The 18,171-nt window shown below is 41.6% G+C and overlaps 3 protein-coding genes across 5 annotated transcripts in view; 1 reads left to right on the top strand and 2 right to left on the bottom strand.

The window, feature by feature from the left end:
* Positions 1-1,845, bottom strand: part of col25a1 (collagen type XXV alpha 1 chain) — a 152,997-nt gene extending 151,152 nt beyond the window's left edge. The window contains exons 1-2 of the mRNA XM_082527625.1: positions 1,162-1,845; positions 965-1,034 (exon numbers count right to left, since the gene is read on the bottom strand). Of these exons, the coding sequence (XP_082383751.1) occupies positions 965-1,034; positions 1,162-1,461 (370 nt within the window). The 5' untranslated portion in view covers positions 1,462-1,845. The remainder of the gene's footprint in view (positions 1-964; positions 1,035-1,161) is intronic.
* Positions 1,846-6,790: 4,945 nt separating this feature from the next.
* Positions 6,791-10,283, top strand: LOC309702957 (uncharacterized protein). Of its 2 annotated transcripts, XM_082527629.1 has the most exons (4): positions 7,051-7,180; positions 8,529-8,687; positions 9,016-9,158; positions 9,250-10,099. In XM_082527629.1, exons 1-4 carry the CDS (start codon positions 7,098-7,100, stop codon positions 10,044-10,046), a joined length of 1,182 nt encoding a protein of 393 aa, XP_082383755.1. In that variant the 5' UTR covers positions 7,051-7,097; the 3' UTR covers positions 10,047-10,099. The 2 variants fall into 2 exon arrangements, with proteins under 2 accessions (XP_082383756.1, XP_082383755.1); XM_082527630.1 differs by lacking the exon at positions 8,529-8,687 and having other exon boundaries at positions 6,791-7,180; positions 9,250-10,283.
* Positions 10,284-10,404: 121 nt separating this feature from the next.
* On the bottom strand, positions 10,405-17,272 carry larp7 (La ribonucleoprotein 7, transcriptional regulator). 2 transcript variants are annotated; one of them, XM_082527616.1, is made up of 13 exons: positions 17,139-17,272; positions 16,163-16,374; positions 15,972-16,072; positions 15,752-15,835; positions 14,892-15,056; positions 14,674-14,782; positions 14,325-14,582; positions 13,962-14,115; positions 13,709-13,848; positions 11,738-11,850; positions 11,426-11,585; positions 11,145-11,236; positions 10,405-10,840 (listed from the first exon to the last, which is right to left on the bottom strand). In XM_082527616.1, the coding sequence occupies exons 2-13, from the start codon at positions 16,359-16,361 to the stop codon at positions 10,763-10,765; spliced, it is 1,653 nt and encodes a 550-aa protein (XP_082383742.1). In that variant the 5' UTR covers positions 16,362-16,374; positions 17,139-17,272; the 3' UTR covers positions 10,405-10,762. The 2 variants fall into 2 exon arrangements, with proteins under 2 accessions (XP_082383742.1, XP_082383741.1); XM_082527615.1 differs by having other exon boundaries at positions 14,292-14,582; positions 17,139-17,271.
* Positions 17,273-18,171: the final 899 nt, after the last annotated feature.

Below are 18,171 nucleotides of genomic sequence, written 5' to 3'. Positions count from 1 at the left end.
AACTGAATGTGGGCTTAACAATCAGACTTTTAGCTTTAATTCAAGGGGATGAACAAAAACGTTGCATTAATTGTTACAAAATTGCAGCAATTTTTACGCACCGTCCCTCGTTTTCAGGGACTCGTGAGCTATTTTAAGGGCAGGTGTGAGAGATTTTTTGTAATTTTCAACCCCTCAAAGTCCCCGATGCACCATCTGGATTTCACCTTATCGGCTAATGTTGTATTTTTTATCTGTTTTCTGTCGGTGCTATTTTATAATTTCTATCTTTTCTTCTTCTTCTTCTTCTTTTTTTTACTGCAGTGAAACTGGAGCTGTCAATCACACATTCAAGAGCAGGACTGGCTGTTTTTATTTTTTATTAATTTCTTCTTTTTTTTCCCCCTGAAGGCTAACCTACACTGATGCACAATAGTGGCTTGGCAAACATTTAGAAGTAAACCAAAAACCCACAAGTTCAAATCCAGAACATTCCCCTCGACTCCCCCCCACTTACGATGCACTGGCAACCCAACCTCGGCTCAGTCCTAAAATGACCAGAATGCTGCGCTACACTGGAGGAATAAATGTTTCCATCTACTGGTTAGAAATGTGAATTTCAGCCTCTCCCACTTCTCCTCCATGTGAACAAGGGAGCAGGCAACATCACAAGTCGGACAATCTCTCAGCACCTCTATGTATAGACGGCTGTTAAATGCCTTTCTTTCTGTTAGGTGCATTGAGCGCTCAGCTGTCCGCATCCTTCACAGGAGACCTCCCCTGAACTATCAGCACTGTCACATTTCATCAGATTCAATGAAATCAACTACAAACATGCAAACAAACAAAAACCTGTCCCTGAAAAGCTTCCATTCATTCTCACACCAGCCTGTGCTCGGAGTCAAACCCGCTTTAAAAGCCAGTACCTCACACTCCCACATGCAACCCCGCGCCCGCACCGCACTGGAAAAGTAGTTTCCTTTACCTGGAGGGCAGTTGCATTCAGGTGATGTTTGTCTGGCTGTCCGAATCTTGACGAAATTCTCATAGGAGCGCTGAAAGGTGAAAGAAAAGCATCATTTTTCATTCATTCGCCCTTTGAGTGAACCACAGTCCATTTACGCGCAAGTGAAGGGCTCAACAACAAAGTGCCGGAGAGCCGAGCGCATAAGCCAATCTTACCTGAGAGAGCAGCTCGTCCACTCTTTCCTCTATCAGTGAATTGAAATCCTCCACGGAGTAGCCAGGGGCACGGGTGAAGGTGTGCTCGCCTTTGGCACTCTCCAAATCCACAACTCGGTTCTTGATGTCAGCTCCGCTAATGCTCAGGAAAATGCAGAAGGCGACGGACGCCACGGAGCAAAACGAGGAGAAGACGTTCAGCGCAGTCGTGCGGCAGTAGTGTCGCTTCTGCCGGGGTGACAGTTCTTTCTCCATTTTTTCCATGCACTTAGATGCTCCTCTCGCCACTGCGTTCTCCATTTAACTAACAACTCCACGCGCTGCTGAGAGCAAACCGCATCTGGCGCGGAGTCACCAATTTATGGCACTCTGCTCTGTGTGAGTGAGTGAGCGAGCGTGCGTGCGCCTGCAACGCTGCGTTCACGTACGGTGACTTTGTGGTGACAGCGACAGATGGATGAGTGGAGCGCCGCTCAAGCTCCAGCCGAGTGAAGTCAACCTGCGTGACGGCGTGCCGCTGCTGCTCCTGCAAACTTGTTGCACGGAGCTTTGCAAAGTGGTCTGCAGAGGAAACCGCTCTTATGCACTCAACAGTAGAGAGGGAGAGCGTGGAAGCGGGAGGCAATGCGCACGCAGAGGACACAGCATTAAGACTGAAGCCTTTCCGTGGCGCAGGCATGCTCCCCACCCCCCCCCCTCACGAAGGCAACAACACGCCTCCAACGTGTCCCACTGATTAACATAATTTATTGGCTCACTCCTTTTGGGCTATTTCAGCCCAGGGGGGTACAGTTGCCATTAGCTTGTTGATGAGAAGTAATGATCAGTAAGGACAAGGACACATTTAGCCACATTTTTTAAAATTCATTTGAAACTTTTTGCAAAAATAGCCCACATGATTACTTGAGTTAAACGGACCATGTGCAGGATTCAGCGGCCTCACCCTCCATCGTCAAGCTGGTGGCCACTACAAATTCTAAATGTCCACTCTGGTCCAACACTGCAAACTGTGGGTGGAAGAGCACGCACTCCCTATAGAAATATGAAGGGACCATTCTAAAATGAGAGAAAATGACACTTTGGGGTGATTATACAGTAGTAAAAACATAATTATGTATATTCCATTGCAACAGTGTCTCCCAAATCCTACACAATGGACCTCCAAATCAGCAGTGGGCATGTTTTTTTTTTCTTTTTCCAGAGGAAACTGCTATTGTGACTTAGATGAAGTAAGCAAAGTGCCATGCACTGCACAACCGAATCAATATGTGGTCACAGGTTACAGTAACAGTATGCATTCTTTTTTGATTTTGTGACATCCGCCTGCCTAGAGTGAGCAAATTATTGGTTTGGACCATTTGTGGGCTTCAACAGAACAAACATGAATGAGGTCTGCTCAGGACTGAACTATGTTTGGGATAAATGCTGCATTCGGCTCTAAGACAATGTTACATAAATAATCAATGTGAACGGGGGCGACAGAACAATAAAAATATACAGTAGCTCAATGCACTGATCTCTGCATTTAGCTATTGGATGCAAGCAACTGACCCACAAAACTGTATTTGTATCAAATATTCATACGGCTCATAAGAAAATATGAGCAGAATTAAAGGTTTTAAAAATGAAATATCTACATCGCAGATGGTTTCAGACTTCCTCACCACCCCTGTGCACTTGTTTTTTCAGTTTCATTGCTTTGCTAAAAAAAAATACATCAAAGTAACAGATGGATTTCACTAACTGCTTTACTGCTTCCTATTTTTCTTTTGATTTCATGGTAACATCATTGTCATAAATCTTTTTTTAAACCACAATAAACAAAAAAAAAAATGAAACCCCAGCCTATCCACAGACACACCCCTGCCAGACTGTGCTTGGTTAGGTCACAATTACAAAAATCATAGAAGCTAGCCTGTAAGTACGTCTAATAATGTGACAATGGGCCTCTTTGTTCAGGCATCATTAAGTAACTTGACAAACTTGCAGCAATATTAGGTAAACAATCAAACAAGTCATTCATTTTTAGAGTCAGTGCATAGCCACATGAATTCATGTTTTGAGACCCCTAATGTCATCTATGTTCTTCCTTCAAAGAGCAAACTCTCCTCACATAAAGTTATGTGAAAAACAAACTTTAAAAAATGAACTCAAGTCTCACTTCTTCCAAAAATTTAAGAAGGTAAGTAGTAGAAAGGTGCTACGTTTGGCCATAGTGCACTGCATGTTCGACAAAACCCAAACACAGCATATCAGCACAATCACCTCAAACCAACTATCAAGCACGTTGGTGGAGGGGTGATGATTTGGGCTTGTTTTGCAGTCACAGTGACTCCCAAGCAGCGCAGGTCTACAACAGAACGACTAAAAAAGAAACAAATCAAGGTGTTACGATCGTCCAGTCAAAGTCTAGATTTCAACCTGACTGAAATACTGTGGTAGGAGATTAAGAGAGCTGTGAAAGGACAGGATGAATGCCCGCAGAGGTCAATGAAGTGAAGCTGATAAAGTCAAACAGAAATCTGTTACTTCAAGTTATTGCAGTGAAAGGTGGTTTTACAAGCTATTGAAACATTAAGTGTATTTCGTTTTTCATAGGACTTGATTTGGGTTAATAGCCCTCAGTTGGGGAATAAAAGGCAACAAAGTCCAATAACAGAATGACTATATAGTATCTCGTGACCCCACTGTCTACTCCACATCTGGACTGTTTGAGTCCTTCAATTTTGCTAAGGTGTTAATCAACATTTTGATAATTCTCACACTCTGCATCAACTCTAATCCACATCCAGTAACAATCTAATGCATCTACTGGGCTATGGTAACACCATCTGGCTTACTTGTGCTGTATTCATCAATGCAAGAGCTCCCCTTATTATGCATCACGTGCAGAAAGACTGACATGCAGAGTGCTGTTAGTTTGAATGAACAGCTGAACTGTCGGTCTTTTTCATTTAATGATGTTTCCTGATTTTGTTCATGAGAACATATACAGCTCAACATTAAATAAAAGGCACGCCACTCACAGTGGAGGATAAGTGCACCAATTTCCTCCCATGAACATCAAATCTATTTCTCCACATGCCTCACACGTTTCAAGATGCCGAAATTAATTCTGAGTAATACTGAATAGAGAATTATTTTTCTCATTTGCAGTCAGAAATCCTTAATGGCAGAAGACTTCAAATATCCATAAACCTCCCCATCCTCCTGACTCCTTATTCCGAGGCTCTTCTTTACAGCTCTCTTGCATTTTAATGCAGCTCCACTCCAAGTCAGTCAGAATGAAGGAAACGCGCAGAGTCCACAGGCACAGCTGCAGATGTCCGAGTTATCGGTGCAGATCTGACACGGTTTTCTGTATTTATGTTCCAACACCAATCAAGGATTTTCTGCAGTAGTTTGTTTTCTGAAGTGGCGCTTGACCCCGCACAATCAGCACTCGAATCTCTGGCTTGTAACCTGAAACTAAAACTACTGGAGATCTGTATCTTTTAGATCAAAAAGTTATTGTCAAAATCTGCCTCAAGAGAAAGAAAACACGTCATTTTTGGAGAGTGATTGTATTTTTATTTTTTTTAATTGCTCTCACTGTTTTTGTGGAGTCAGTAACCAATTAGAAAACTCTGAAATCATCAGGTGACAACAAAAGTGGAAAACTGGATTTGCTGTTTTGTTGCATGATGTAACGCTTCATCCGAGCACAAAATCCAGGAGTTTTTTCGTCCGTGGTAAATACTCACATGGTCTTACAGTCAAGCTTAGTATGTTCATTCAGGTGAAGCCTCCTCAACTGCTTAAGTCTCCCTACTCTGCTCTTAGCTTTGTAGCACAAAATCGCCACTTTAGAATCAGCAGATGAGGTCCCGTGTCCTCGTGCAATTCCCAATCTCATCCCGAGCGAAAGTCTAATCAGCCAGAGCTGGGAGAAATGACACCTGTGCATTAGGGATAGAGCCCATTTTTATAGATGGGCAGTCTGTCAGCAGCTTGTATTTCATCCAATTTACTGACTAATGTGTATTGACTTAAAAGGCACTTTGCACAGGAATTCATTAAGTTAGCCAGCCTGTTAGGCTGATAGTGTCCAATTAAATAAATACAAGGCTCTTCTGATGCTGTGAGTTCATTAAATCGTCTTTTTTTTTGTTCTGATGCTACTCCCAGGCTCAGTACTGGAGGTGTTTATAGTACAGATCTTTGCACCTTATATGAAACTGTTGGGTGGTCTTCTCTGGAGTTTTTGAACTATGAGACTCTTATTTGGAAAGAGTCATTTTACATAACTTCTATGCAAAGTGGTTGGTTATATCAAACACCAGCCCAGTGATTGATGATCATGCCAAGTTCCTCAAGTCTGACTGAATGTAAAACACTGCTTTCAGTTTCTATGCTCAATTATCATACACAAGTTAGCTTCTGTCTGAACTTGTTTTACATGAGTCCTTTCTCTAATCTTCATCTTGTATCTTTTATTGTGTTTTTTTTTTTACTGTGTATCTTTAGACCATGCCAAACATCAAATTAAACATCAGCGTAAATGAAGTTTCACTGTGTACCCACATGTTCACCTGCTCCTTCACCAATATCTAATCAGCCAGTCACATGGCAGCAACTCAGTACAAGTAGACACATAGACAGGGTTAAGATGACCCGCTGAAGTTCAGCTGAATTTTAGTGACTTTGAATGTGCCATTGTTGGTGGTGAGTGTTTCAGAATGTGCTTTGAGCTGACAAGAAGACAACAGAAACTCAAATAAGCAATCGTTACAACCAAGGTACGCGGAAGAGCATCTCTGAGTGCACAATGTGTCAAAACATGAAGCAGATGGGTGCTGCTGTCAGCAAGCCAGATGGGACTCAAAACCATAATATTTGAGAAGAAACAGAGGCTACAATTTGCACAAGTTTACCAAAATTGGACAACAGAAGACTGGAAAAATAGTGCTGGTCTCATGGGTATATATATATATATATATATATATTCATTCTTTTTGTTTATGCGCTCATCGTATCTAGCACCAAACTGAAACAAGTAGTTTTACTTGGTCCTGTGACTCTGGAGAAAGAAGAGCAGGTCACTTATGTAATTGTAAGGTTGATGTTTTGATCTCTGGCTACTGTTGTCTGTATGTCAAAGTATCCTTGGGCAAGATATTGAACCCTGGGTTGCTCTCAGATGCATCCACTAGTGTCCGAATGTTAGATAGAAAGCACTAGAAAAAGGTACATGAATAAGTCATGTTCTAAAAAGCGCTATGAGTAAAAGAGCAGAAAAGGTGTCATATAAGCACTAATCCATTTACCATTTAGAGTTTTTATTACGGATGAACTAATTTATTTGATTCTTGGTGTCAAGAAAGACTAAGAAGTGAAGTAAATTGTGAGTCATGGGTCTTTTTTTAATGTGCGGGCGCCATCTAGTGAGGGATCATAGCATTACACCAGATCTGACGAATTCAAGACCTAATTGTTAAGACTTGTGCTCAGGACCATACACTCTGTGGATAGGTCACACGGGGAGGTCACGGTTTGTTTCAGACCACTCCAACTTATATGTAGTTGTTGGTGCACGTGTACATGCTTTTATGCTTTTTAGGGCAGGGTGTGGGAGGGAGTGGGGAGAAAGAAATGCCCTCAAAGCAGTTACAAAGTGACAGATGGGAGTCCGCGTGACGTTGCAAAAAGAAATCCACGGGTGACATGCACACAGCGCTTCGAGCAAAGGTTTCGAGTCTCGCTGCACGCGCGCATCTTCACAGCCTGCGTCCTCGCCATGACAACCGGCCCGCATCACACACGAATCCACCGATGTTTATTTTTAGCCGCGAGCCACTCTCGTTCAGCACACGTCCCATGTTCACGCCGTCAATTATTCATATGTTTTAGGCCTGCAGCGACCACAGAGCGGAACTGCCACAAGTCGGAGCTGCGGGATGCCGAGAACCAGCCAGGGTGCAGAAATGCACCTGAAAACTGCCAGACAGCAGACCAACGAGCAGCCAGCTGCGCAGATAAAGTGAGCTCAGTTGTGTGTGTGCGCGTGTGTGTGCGCGTGTGTGCGTGAGAGAGAGAGAGAGAGAGAGAGAGAGAGAGAGAGATATTTTCTTTCGTTGGAAACTCAGCAGTTTTATGCGAAAACGGAAAGAGCTAGCTTGTTTCTGCGTGTGTTTTTTCAAATTTCACTGAATTTTAATGGAATGTGCTGGCGTGCAGATACACGGACACGAAGCATTTGTAGTTAGTTGTGTGTCACCAAAAGAGGTGTGAGCAGACTTTATGCTATAGGATACACTCTTTTCAGTTAAAAATGCTATGAGGGATTTGGACTGGCGGTGCTAACTCCACCGCTGAAACCCTAAAAAAAAAAAACCCCAAAAAAACCCGTTATTTTGCTTTTTTGAAATTAAAGTTGAGTTAAACTACATTTAAATACAAATCTTTAATTATCTGAACCTTGATATCATTGCTGTGCCATACCGCAGATTTTTGTATCAATTCAATACAAAAGTACATACAGGGCAAGTATTACCTATACCATTACCGATATTTTTTAAAAAGGCACATTATGTTGGATTATGTGATTTATAACATTAAAAGTCATAAATTTGCAAAATCTGAACACATTTTAATGACTACTAAATCACTGATTTTTACTTAAAAGATCATTGTTATTCTTATCATTTCAGTGTTTCATCTATTTAGAAACCGCTTTTGTTTTTTGTTTGTTTTTAAAGACTTGAGGTGTAAATGGGTTTGTCTCTAAATCACTTTTGATTAATTTCTGTTGTTTAAATGTGCTATAGGCTATAAGTAAAATAGATGTAGCAGCCAATACAAAAAGGCTCAGACATTTTTCTTAGTGTATGTTTAAGGTCTATTTTTGCTGCATACTGAACTTAGAGGATAGAAAAGTACTGATCTGTCACATTAGTATTGATCCAATACCAATATCAACACTGGTATCAATACTATCGATATTAAGATTGATCTACCCACCTCTACTTGATGCAGGCTGTGAAAAAAAAAAAAAAAAACTCAAAACATTTTGCAGCCCCTCTCCCTTTAAGCCATTTTCTGATTGGCAGCCTCCGTAACCAGAAGGTCTGAACAGCAGGTGGGTGGAGGTGCTGTGCTCACAGCCTGAGTTATGTGCCTGTGATGGCTATATTAGGATTATTTTTGTCACTGACACTACAGAGCCAAGAATAAAGAAAAAAGGGCATGAAAGTGGGCGTTTAGAGCAGCAAGCATCCTAAACTGATGCCTCACAAGGATTATTTTGTGTTACCATTATTTGAAACTAATGCATGAAAGGCAAAAATAGATCCCCTTTAAAGTGATGATGCACTCCATAAACTTTCCAGGAAGCACTCTCTGAAACCCCAAACAAAGACCTCCATGACCACAGAGTACCAGGAGAGGTTCCTTCCTCCCGCCTGTTATGTAGCAATCGTGACAACAGCAACAAAGAAGATCCCTTACCATCCGCTGAAGGGGACAAGTCATGAGGTTACCTCTTTGAGGTATTTTCTTTTCCCTTTATAATGTCATTAGATTTTAGTTAGCTGAGGAAAGAGATATTTCAATTTTGGACAGTGGGATAAACCTGGCTGGCGCTCTGCCCACGTGCATACAGCAACTGATGGATGGTTTCTCAGCTAAATAAGACTGAACTGGCCATGACAACATTTCAGTGCACAAAAAAACAAAGACTACTGTGTAATCTTTGCTCTGAAATCAGCTGATTAATGGTAATAGGAAAACAAGTTGTTGGTGTGGCATCTTTCTCGTTTTCTATCATTCATGAAGTAAAAATGTGTTGGTCTGCTCATCGTATGTCGTGTGTTTCAGATCATTTTACATTCAGCAAAAATGGATAAAAAAGCCACCAAAGGTCCCACAGCCACCAGAGCCAGACTACAGACGATGCAAAGGCCCACTCAGTCCTGCAAACCAGACACCATCCAGGACTGACTACCAGAGCGCCTATCAAAGTAAGCAACTTCAAGAATATTACTGTGAGATATCAAGGAATATGGCAAAATTTGCATCCTGAGTTAAATCCGCTTTGTTTTTTCCACTCAGATGATTTTAAACATTGGGAGGGCAGCAAGCACCAGCCAATCATCCTGAAAGGCGGTTTGACAGTCAAGCATGGATTAGGCAACATGCTTGCACTGGCGAAGGAACCAGAACACATTGCAAACACCACCACCTATAAATCGGATTACATCCCCCACCCAACAAACCCCAGACCATTCAAACTGAAGCACTCTAACCAAAGCAGCAAGGACTTCCCGCTGGAGCCGAGACTGGCCTTCAAGCCAAAGCAGGCTTGGTCTACACACCAAGACCTTGACAAAGGCAGTGATTGTTTTGAGAGGTTCAACAGTTGTTCCCTTGAAACCAAGTTTCAGGGCCACACCAAAGATTTCTCTTCACCAGGAGACCACAGCATTCACTGCCAGGTGAAAAACCTGCCAGCCCTTGAGATAAATGACGTCCACCGCCATGCAGCGAGTACCGTGACGGACGACTACAGAGTCTGGCATTCGCCGCAAAGCTTCACCACTGTGAGAACCACCATGTCAGTGGGCAAACCTAAATCTCCTGACGACAGCAAAGCCAGCCCAAAGACTTTGAGACAACACCCCAAAATACACAAGGCCTCAGCCTGTAATTCCTCCAGAGGTGCCACACAGAAACCACAGAGTCCTACAGACACTGAAGTGCTTTCTAGCTTCGAATGCTCCACAGAGAACGGAGAATCCAAGATGTACTGGTACAGAAATTTGGGCCGAGGAGGGACTTCGCCTGATGGCGACAGCTGTATAGACCATAGCAACCAAATAATCAGCTGCATGGTTTCTGACAGAAACTAAGGTGGCTGATAAGGTGTGGTCTCGCCACATTATTACCTCAGGTAGTTTCTACTTCTACAGCAATAAAAAAAGAAAAAAAAAAGCCATGAATGGGGAGATTGTGTAACATCAGCTATTTTTATACTTGTAAGCGTCTCAATTTCACTCTTATCTTGAAAGTGAGAGGCACTTAATGGGAAACAGGTTTAGACAGACAGATGTGGACTTCCAACAGATAATAAGTGTACACTTTTTTTAAAATCAGTCACTGTTTCAGTAAGAAGTAATCCAATCTGCTGAAATGACCTCCATGTGTTTCATACAAACCTCAGGAGCACTTTCCAAAACTATATTGTGAATACACCACAAAATGCTGTAATCATGAAATGACATTTTATTAAAAAATAACACAAGGCAATGTCTTAACTGAGAGAACTTCCAACTCAATTATATTTACATCTATACAGAATCTTTTTCTCTTTTTAAAGTCCATCAATTAAAAGTATGGTGCCAAAATGTCTGTATTCCACATGACATTACCTGCTCCAGTGCCAGAAAAAAACGAAACTAAAACAAACAACAACAAAGCTAAAGGCTATTCCTTTAATCTTCTTTATGAGGGTCTGTTCACTTTCTTCCAGGTACACACCAACATCAGCGGTCCTCTTTAAATGACATCATGTTAAGTTTACAGAGTAGAGCCTCGCTCGGCTGTTAAAAACTCATTTCAGTAGCTGTCAGTCGTCATCGAAGTGGATGTGCTTATTAGCCTCCTTGGCGCGGGCGATGATGATCTTTTCGGCTTTGGATATGAGCTGAAAATGTGACAGGAAATTAAAAATGAGATGAGATAGCAGATAGACAACAGGGAGGCGTATGTATGAATGGGTGCGCTAACGTGATAAAATTACTCCAGGTATTAGTGACTTTTTTTTTTGTCCTGTGAGTATAAAACATGAAGGTGCAGCATTTAGCTGCAACACTGACAAAGAAAGTCAGCTTTGTGTGCGTGTTTAAAGTTGTTTATACACATAATGTAATAAATAATCACAGATGCACTGATGCACACTGCAGCATGTATGCAGATTTGAGTATTTCACATTGTAAGGTAGAGCTCACCTTTTCTGTACCCCGCTTCTTTTCCCTTGGACGATTCAGTTTGACCTGGCGGTCCACGAGGATCTTCTGCCAGTACCTTTGTTCATGGTCACCTTTAAAAATAAAGAAAGAAACAGAGAAATTCATTAAAGGACGCCTTTCACAGTTTTATCAAATCTTTGGTTAAAAAACACAGAAGCCTGATGGCCCGACAGAGCATTTTCTCCATCATCAGTTATGAAATCCATACAAAATACAATTTTTAAAAGGTTTCAGAGAAAATAAGGAAATAAAATTCACACCTGTGAGGATCTCCAGCTTCCAGCTATGCTCTTTCTGCAGCTCTGCTCTGACGTCGCTAACTGCTCTCGCTTCCTCTGGGCTGTGAAAGCGGATGTGTCCCTCAGCGTCTCCTTCCAAGATGTCAACATAGGCCACTGGAGAAATTTTACACAGCGCGTCCTACACACACAGTGTCATTCTTTAGCGGGGTTACGGGAATCATCGTGTAATGTGGATACACAACTGAACTGTGGGGCTGCACCACACCATGTGTTAAAACAAAGAAGGATTACTTTGAACTCTGAATCATGCAAAGCTACAAAAGAAAGTACCTTGATTATTTTCCTCCCTGGTAGCGGCTTGTTGTCTGTAATCTTCACGATGACCCCACTGACAAACTGAGGTCCTTGCTTAGCTGCCTTTTCACTTTTGTTATTCTCATCAACTAGACAAAAGGCAAAAACACAAATCAGTTGAATTTCATAGGTTTTAGTGCTGAATTCCAACATACTGAAAGCTGTAAATGTATATAGTTCTAAGATAAATGAGATATACATTTCAATAAGCTTCACCCAGATTCTGGCAGCTTGTTAATATACACAAACTGGCCACTATATTAGGTACATGTTTCTAGTACTGGTTTGGACCCAATTCTGCCCTCAAAACATCTACTTAAAGTCTCCACGTGTGGTGCATTCAGAGGTGCTCTTCTGCACACCTCAGCTATGATGAGTTACTGTCACCTTCCTACTAGAGATTGTGAGTGTGACTAATCTCTATTATGACTAGTCTTTTAATCTAATGTTTGACATTTATTTGATGTCCAGTCCCGGGAAGCTGTTGTGTCCAAAATGTTATGCACTCATCTGCCACCAGGTGGAGCTGCAGCCCCCAACAATGTTGTGCAAAAATGCAGAATGATATTATCAAGCTAAAGAAATTAGCTTGAGAGATGTTCAGAGGTGAACCACTACTCCTCCACATCCAAAGGAGCCAGTTGAGGTGGGCGCCTCCTGGGTGAGGTATTCTGGGCCTGTCCTACCTGGAGGAGGCCCACAACACACTGGAGAGATTACATCTCTTGTCCCAGTGTTCCCCCAGATCAGCTGAAGGAGGTGGCTGGGCACAGGGAGGTTTGGACTTCTCTGCTTAATAGAGATGTTGTCATCAAATCATTTTGTTATTGCTTTATATTTGAACTTTTATTGAAATGATTGTTATGAATTGCAGAACAATTTGTTATCTTTCAGCTGTTAATTTGGCATATTTTAATAATACTTGAATATATTTTGTAAGTAACACATTTTCATACATTTAAAATCAGGTTTTTTTTCTTTTTCATTATCCTGTTAGAATAGAACACAGTATCCATAATAGAATTCATTGTTGTGATTAAAGGCTTCAAATGCCTTTGTTTGGACACTTTTTTGCTATTATCCATTAGAAGGTCCTAAAATTTCACTTGATATCTGAGTGTTTCTTTGTTTTAAACTAGACTGTTAGTCTCATTTCTTTTTTCCTCGTTTAGTCGACTAAGAAATTAGTCACCAGGAACGTCCCTACTTCCAGCAAACTTGAAGTCTGGCCTCTCTCTCCTGAGTATCCCCGCCGTTCACTGGTTTTTTTTTCCTTTCCTTTTCCTTTCTTTACACCATCCTGTGTAAACCCTCGAAATAGCTGTGTGGGAAACTCCCAGCAGATGAACCGTTTCTTGAAAACTAAGACCCGCCCTATGACACCAACAACCACGCCACATTCAAACTCACTCAAATCACCTTTCTTCCTCATTATCGTGATGCTCAGTTTGAACTTCAGCACGGTCATGTTTGCATGAATGCATGCACTGAGTTACTGCCATGTGATTGGCTGATTGGATAATTGTGTTAATGAGCAGCTGAACAGTGCAATCTGTCCTTGTCAGAGTAAAGCTGTGTGATTTCTGGTGCGATGTTGACGAATGTCGAGTGAAAATTTTCTTTAAATTATTTTAAAACACTTTCCCAAAAATCCAGGCCAAAATCTTTGTCAGTTCAGCATCGTTGTTTCCTGTTTTATCATACACTTCTGTTTTCAACACATGGAAATTTCAGCACTTGCCCACTTACTGCAAATGCCACCCCAGCTAATGCCAAGTTTAATGAGACACGCAACATTGGAAAGTTTATGGGATTCTCATTATCATTGTGGTGCTTTCTCAACTTACCTGTGGATACAGAAAAAGAGATATGTGGGAATTATAAAGGAGGATGGGGGAAACATTTTAAAGTTAGAGGCCTATGAGTGAGGTTTGGAAGAGAACTCACCATTTGCATCCCGAGGGTCACCATCTGTCTCCATCATCTTGTGCTCCTTGTCATTTATTTTAGTCATGCACTTCTTCAGGGCTGACATACTGCTTTTCTGCAAGGTCAGGTACTCCTGCTTTAATCCAAGCCAGTCTTTCCTTGATGTGGAAAAAGAAGGAATAACACAGCCGACAGAGTGGGTTCAGTTTGCTAGTTATAAAACCTTTTACAATTGTATTAACTCGTTAGAACAAGGGATGCAGGTTCGTACTTTGAAAGCACCCGGAGTGGAATCACTTCTTCCCCAATTTTCAGTTTCTCTTTGTGCTTCTTTTTTCTCTTCCTTTTTGCTTTAACTGTTGAGTCGTCTCTGTTTTCTTTGCCCTTCTCAACAGCCTGCTGTGCGTCCCTGTGAGTGGGCGACTCTATGAGGGGAAGGACAGCGTTAACACAACAACCAACTTTGTGGTTTGGGTGTAAAAAGACTTAAATTTGACCTTAAAATGAGGAACAATGAGGAGGTAAAATGACAAACAGCTGTCCCATTTAGATCTTTTTGTAGTTTTCTTTTTTTTACACTGGTGGCTTAGAGACGACTTACTACTCCGTGCTCCGTCTTTCTCCCTCTCCCCACCTTCACTTTCGCTGGTTTTTCTTATCTTCGATGGTACATCGCTCTCCGATCCCTCCGCCGTATGTGACCGCCGTCTTTTCTTCTCTGACAGTTTGCTTGGTGTCTTGTGAGCGCCGGTGGCCTCTGGGTCAAAATCTTTCTTTTGCTCAGCCGCCTCCGCTTCCATCGCCTGCTCTTTGACTTCCTCTGCGGGCGCCTGTGCCGTGGCACCTTCTTTCCTTTTCTTCTTCTTTCGCTTCTTCTTCTCTTCTTCTTCACCTGCAGCACATGGATGTAAAGAAGCCAGGATAAATACACTTTGCAGCGCTATCCTTTACTTCAATATTGCAACGGCGCCAAATAAAATCACCTATCCGAGATGCTGGATTGTCAGCTGAGAGAGAAATTGGCTTCCTGTGCAACGTCTTGGGGAAAATCCCTGGTTTCCTGGGAGCATCTTCAGGAGGATTGTTCAGCATCTGTTTGAAAGATCAAATTCTTCCATGATCTTTTCTACCAGCCAAAAACAAACACCACGTTAACGTCAACGACATCATAGCTGTGGAAATATTCCCACTGAGTTCTCACCTCTATAGCTTTCTGTGCTTGCTCCTCTTTCTCAAACTCGACAAAGGCAAAACCCTTGGAGTCCCTGGAGGACTTGTATCTGGGGATGCTGACATAAACCACATTTCCACATTTTGTGAACACTCTTTCTATCCAGCTGTGTGTCACATCCTTTGGCAAAAGTTCCTTAGAAAAAGAGAAGAAGAAAGAATCATTAGTTTGGGATCCAAGAAGATTTTAGAGCAGGCGAACAACAGGGAGAAGATGATGCTGTTCTAATACTTGGTCCTGACTGAAACAAAGAGTGGATGCACCAAGCACCTTATCCTCTCTTTTTAAAGACTTTCTTTTGCTTGGCTGAAACTTGTATATACAACCCCGATTCCAAAAATGTTGGGACAGTGTGTGAGAGGAAAAGGATGAAAACCATTATTTGAATGCCTGTGATCTTCAGCCCTCTACCAAAAGTACTGCAGCTGGTCTCCTCAGTATCCAGATGTTCACAGACCGTTAAAAGAAGAGGGGATGCTACCCTCTGGGAAACATGACCCTGTCCTGACTTTTATGAGACCTTTTGCTGTCAATCTGGTTTTATTTACATTTTAAACAACGTCCCAACTCTTTTGGAATCAGGGTTAAAGAAAATGTGAATGACAGGCAGGTGGGGCGTAGTCACAGCGGTGTGCCTAAGGCGACCACATTATCACATTATAGACGTTACATCACATTATTATCATAGAGAAATGTTGCGTTCAGGTGTAATGTATAGAATCGTTTCTGCTCTCTTTAATTGGTGATAATTAAAACAATGGAAAGTATTAAAATTCACGTGAAAAGCAAACATATCAAACAGACACCAGAGGACTTTTTCTTTTTTTTACCACGTAAACCGTGCGACTGTCCACATCATTCGGTAGTTCCCCAATTGGAAGCTGACGCCTTACTTTAGTTCCCTCGAGGTTGAGCTGAAACACACACACACACACACACACACACACACACACACACACACACACACACTTAAATGATTCTATATTATGAAAATACTGTAAAATAGCAAGTTATAAAGCATTAACAAAATGAAAATTTACTTTACAGTACCTCAACTACAGATGAATTCTTTAGCGCCCTGGCAATGAGCTTTGTGTCAGTTGTCAGCTGCTTCATTCGATTGAAGCTTGCCAGCACAGATATATCAACATCTATAAGAAATAATGTGTGGTAACAAGTTTAAGGCTGTTCCCAAGTCAAAAAGAGTCAGTGAAACGTATAAAGTATTGATAGCTTCTTACATCCACGGTCAGATTCCTCCATGAGCTTTTTCAGAAAGCGGTCCTTGCTCAGGTTGACGTCGCCAAACCAGAATTCCACTTGTTTCTTCACCTCACTGAGCAGCTGTTTGACTCGGGACCTCTTCTTCTTTTCCATCTCCTTCTTGTCGCTGGGCTCTGCTGCCGCAGCATTGGTAGCTCCCCTCTCTGAGTTAATCATCTCGGGGGCAGGACTGCAACAAAGACGCTTGTGTTGTTATGAGATTAGAGCCTGTACTAAAAGGCAAGTTCAACATATATCAAACAACAGCCATGCTAAGAGATACCAAGATGAAGGCTATGAGTTGGAAAAGTCCATTCAGGTTTTTCTGATCTACCTTGTGCCTGTTCAGGGCCAATGCTGCTGTGAAAGGTTTAATCCAAAATTTAGACAGGTCTGGCGTCTCACAAGAACAACAGCAGCAAGTTACAAAACGCCATACCATTAAATTTAACTATAGAGATACATAATCAACCATATGATCTTAATAGGTGTGATGTGCGAGTACCAACTAGTTTAAACGAGAGTTTCAATAATCAAAACCACCCTTTTGCCCCCAAACTGACATAAATTATGCTGCTAACTCCAAATCCTGCTTCGTAGTAATATTTATATTAAATTCGTGGGGTTTGTTTGCACGTTTTGCCCACTCTGACCCATTTTCAGATTGCACACTCCATATCGAACACGCCCCTTTTATAATGCCATCATTTTATTGATAAAATTATTGGTAAGAAACGTACATATAAACTGTTAGTTTTGAATTTAGCTCTTTACTAAGTGCACAGGGAATGCCTTGCTGCCAGACTGGTGGTTAGCTAACACTGCCGTCCAAGTTAGTAATTGGAAATTCGCGGGTGGTGACTTTAAAAAAACCCTTCCGTCATGCCAAAATTTTTTAAAGTCCGCCAGATTTTTTCTCAACGTTCAGGAGACCGAAAGATTCACATAACTCACCGTGCTCCAGATGCGAAAACAGTCCAGACTAACACCGAGTTCAGAAAAATAACAAACCAGCAGCTAGCGTGATATCTTCACGCAAACGGCGCTGCTTCGCAAAGTAACGTCGCACGGTAAATTCGTCATAAGAGCGAGCCGCAACTTACACAACTTCCGGTGAATAATTCCACCGTAAAAAAACAACAAACACGAAGGTTGTAACATCCACATTTTATTCTGCAAACTAGTGAATCTAAATGTAAGATAATAAAAAAACACAGCACAGTCTACCTAATCACTCATTGTATTTGATAGTAAAATAATAGCATAATAACGATAATAATAATCACTTTATACACATGTTAAAATGTCAATAAATAATTTGTAAAAAGGCTTTTAGAAATAGAATAATATTGATAATGGATGCAATGCTTGTTATGCTATCTGTTCTTCAACATTAACATGTTTATTCTTTTATTTTCACTACCACAAAATTTTCAAATTTCGAAACTTTTTTAGTTTTATTTTGTATTCAGCCCTGTTTATTTCTGTCAAAGTCCGTAAGGTGAAAGTAAGTCGTCTATCACTAAAAACAAGTTTTCAATACATAGTGACTATCATTTTTATACGTACTTTTTCGTCGCTTTTTACAACTTGGCCGGTTAGCTCAGTTGGTTAGAGCGTGGTGCTAATAACGCCAAGGTCGCGGGTTCGATCCCCGTACGGGCCAGTCACTAATTTTCTTTTTTTCCCCACCTATCCATGTGGACCACAAAAACCACTTTTCAACTGTCTGTGAAGGTCCTCAGTCATCCAGGTCATTGTTGTCTAAGGAGCTTGGAAAGAAAAGCGTTTGGACCCCAAGAGGGAAAATCGACCCCCTAATCATCCTCCTTGGCTGATTGTGACCTACACCCGTTTTCACTCCTTGGCTTGTGTGATTAGGTAAGAGATCATTGGGGGTTCAATGATCCTCTTTGGAGGCACACTCCCGTAGGGCTTAAATGTGAGACTCTCCACCATTTGACCTTAGAACTGAAGAAGCTTCTCA

This window comes from Aulonocara stuartgranti (genome assembly GCF_965226115.1).
Source record: "Aulonocara stuartgranti genome assembly, chromosome: 3".
NCBI classification, from domain to species: domain Eukaryota; kingdom Metazoa; phylum Chordata; class Actinopteri; order Cichliformes; family Cichlidae; genus Aulonocara; species Aulonocara stuartgranti.
Note: the sequence above shows the minus strand (reverse complement) of the source record. Positions and strands in the feature narration are given on the sequence as shown.

Coding starts and splice junctions, on each gene's coding strand:
- LOC309702957 (XM_082527629.1), top strand. CDS start 7,098: ATGCCGAGAACCAGCCAGGGTGCAGAAATGCACCTGAAAACTGCCAGA. Junction 7,181..8,528: donor CAGCCAGCTGCGCAGATAAA/GTGAGCTCAGTT, acceptor TAAACTTTCCAG/GAAGCACTCTCTGAAACCCC. Junction 8,688..9,015: donor CATGAGGTTACCTCTTTGAG/GTATTTTCTTTT, acceptor CGTGTGTTTCAG/ATCATTTTACATTCAGCAAA.
- larp7 (XM_082527615.1), bottom strand. CDS start 16,361: ATGATTAACTCAGAGAGGGGAGCTACCAATGCTGCGGCAGCAGAGCCC. Junction 14,783..14,891: donor AAGCACAGAAAGCTATAGAG/GTGAGAACTCAG, acceptor TCTTTCAAACAG/ATGCTGAACAATCCTCCTGA. Junction 14,116..14,291: donor GAAAGACGGAGCACGGAGTA/GTAAGTCGTCTC, acceptor TTCCCCTCATAG/AGTCGCCCACTCACAGGGAC.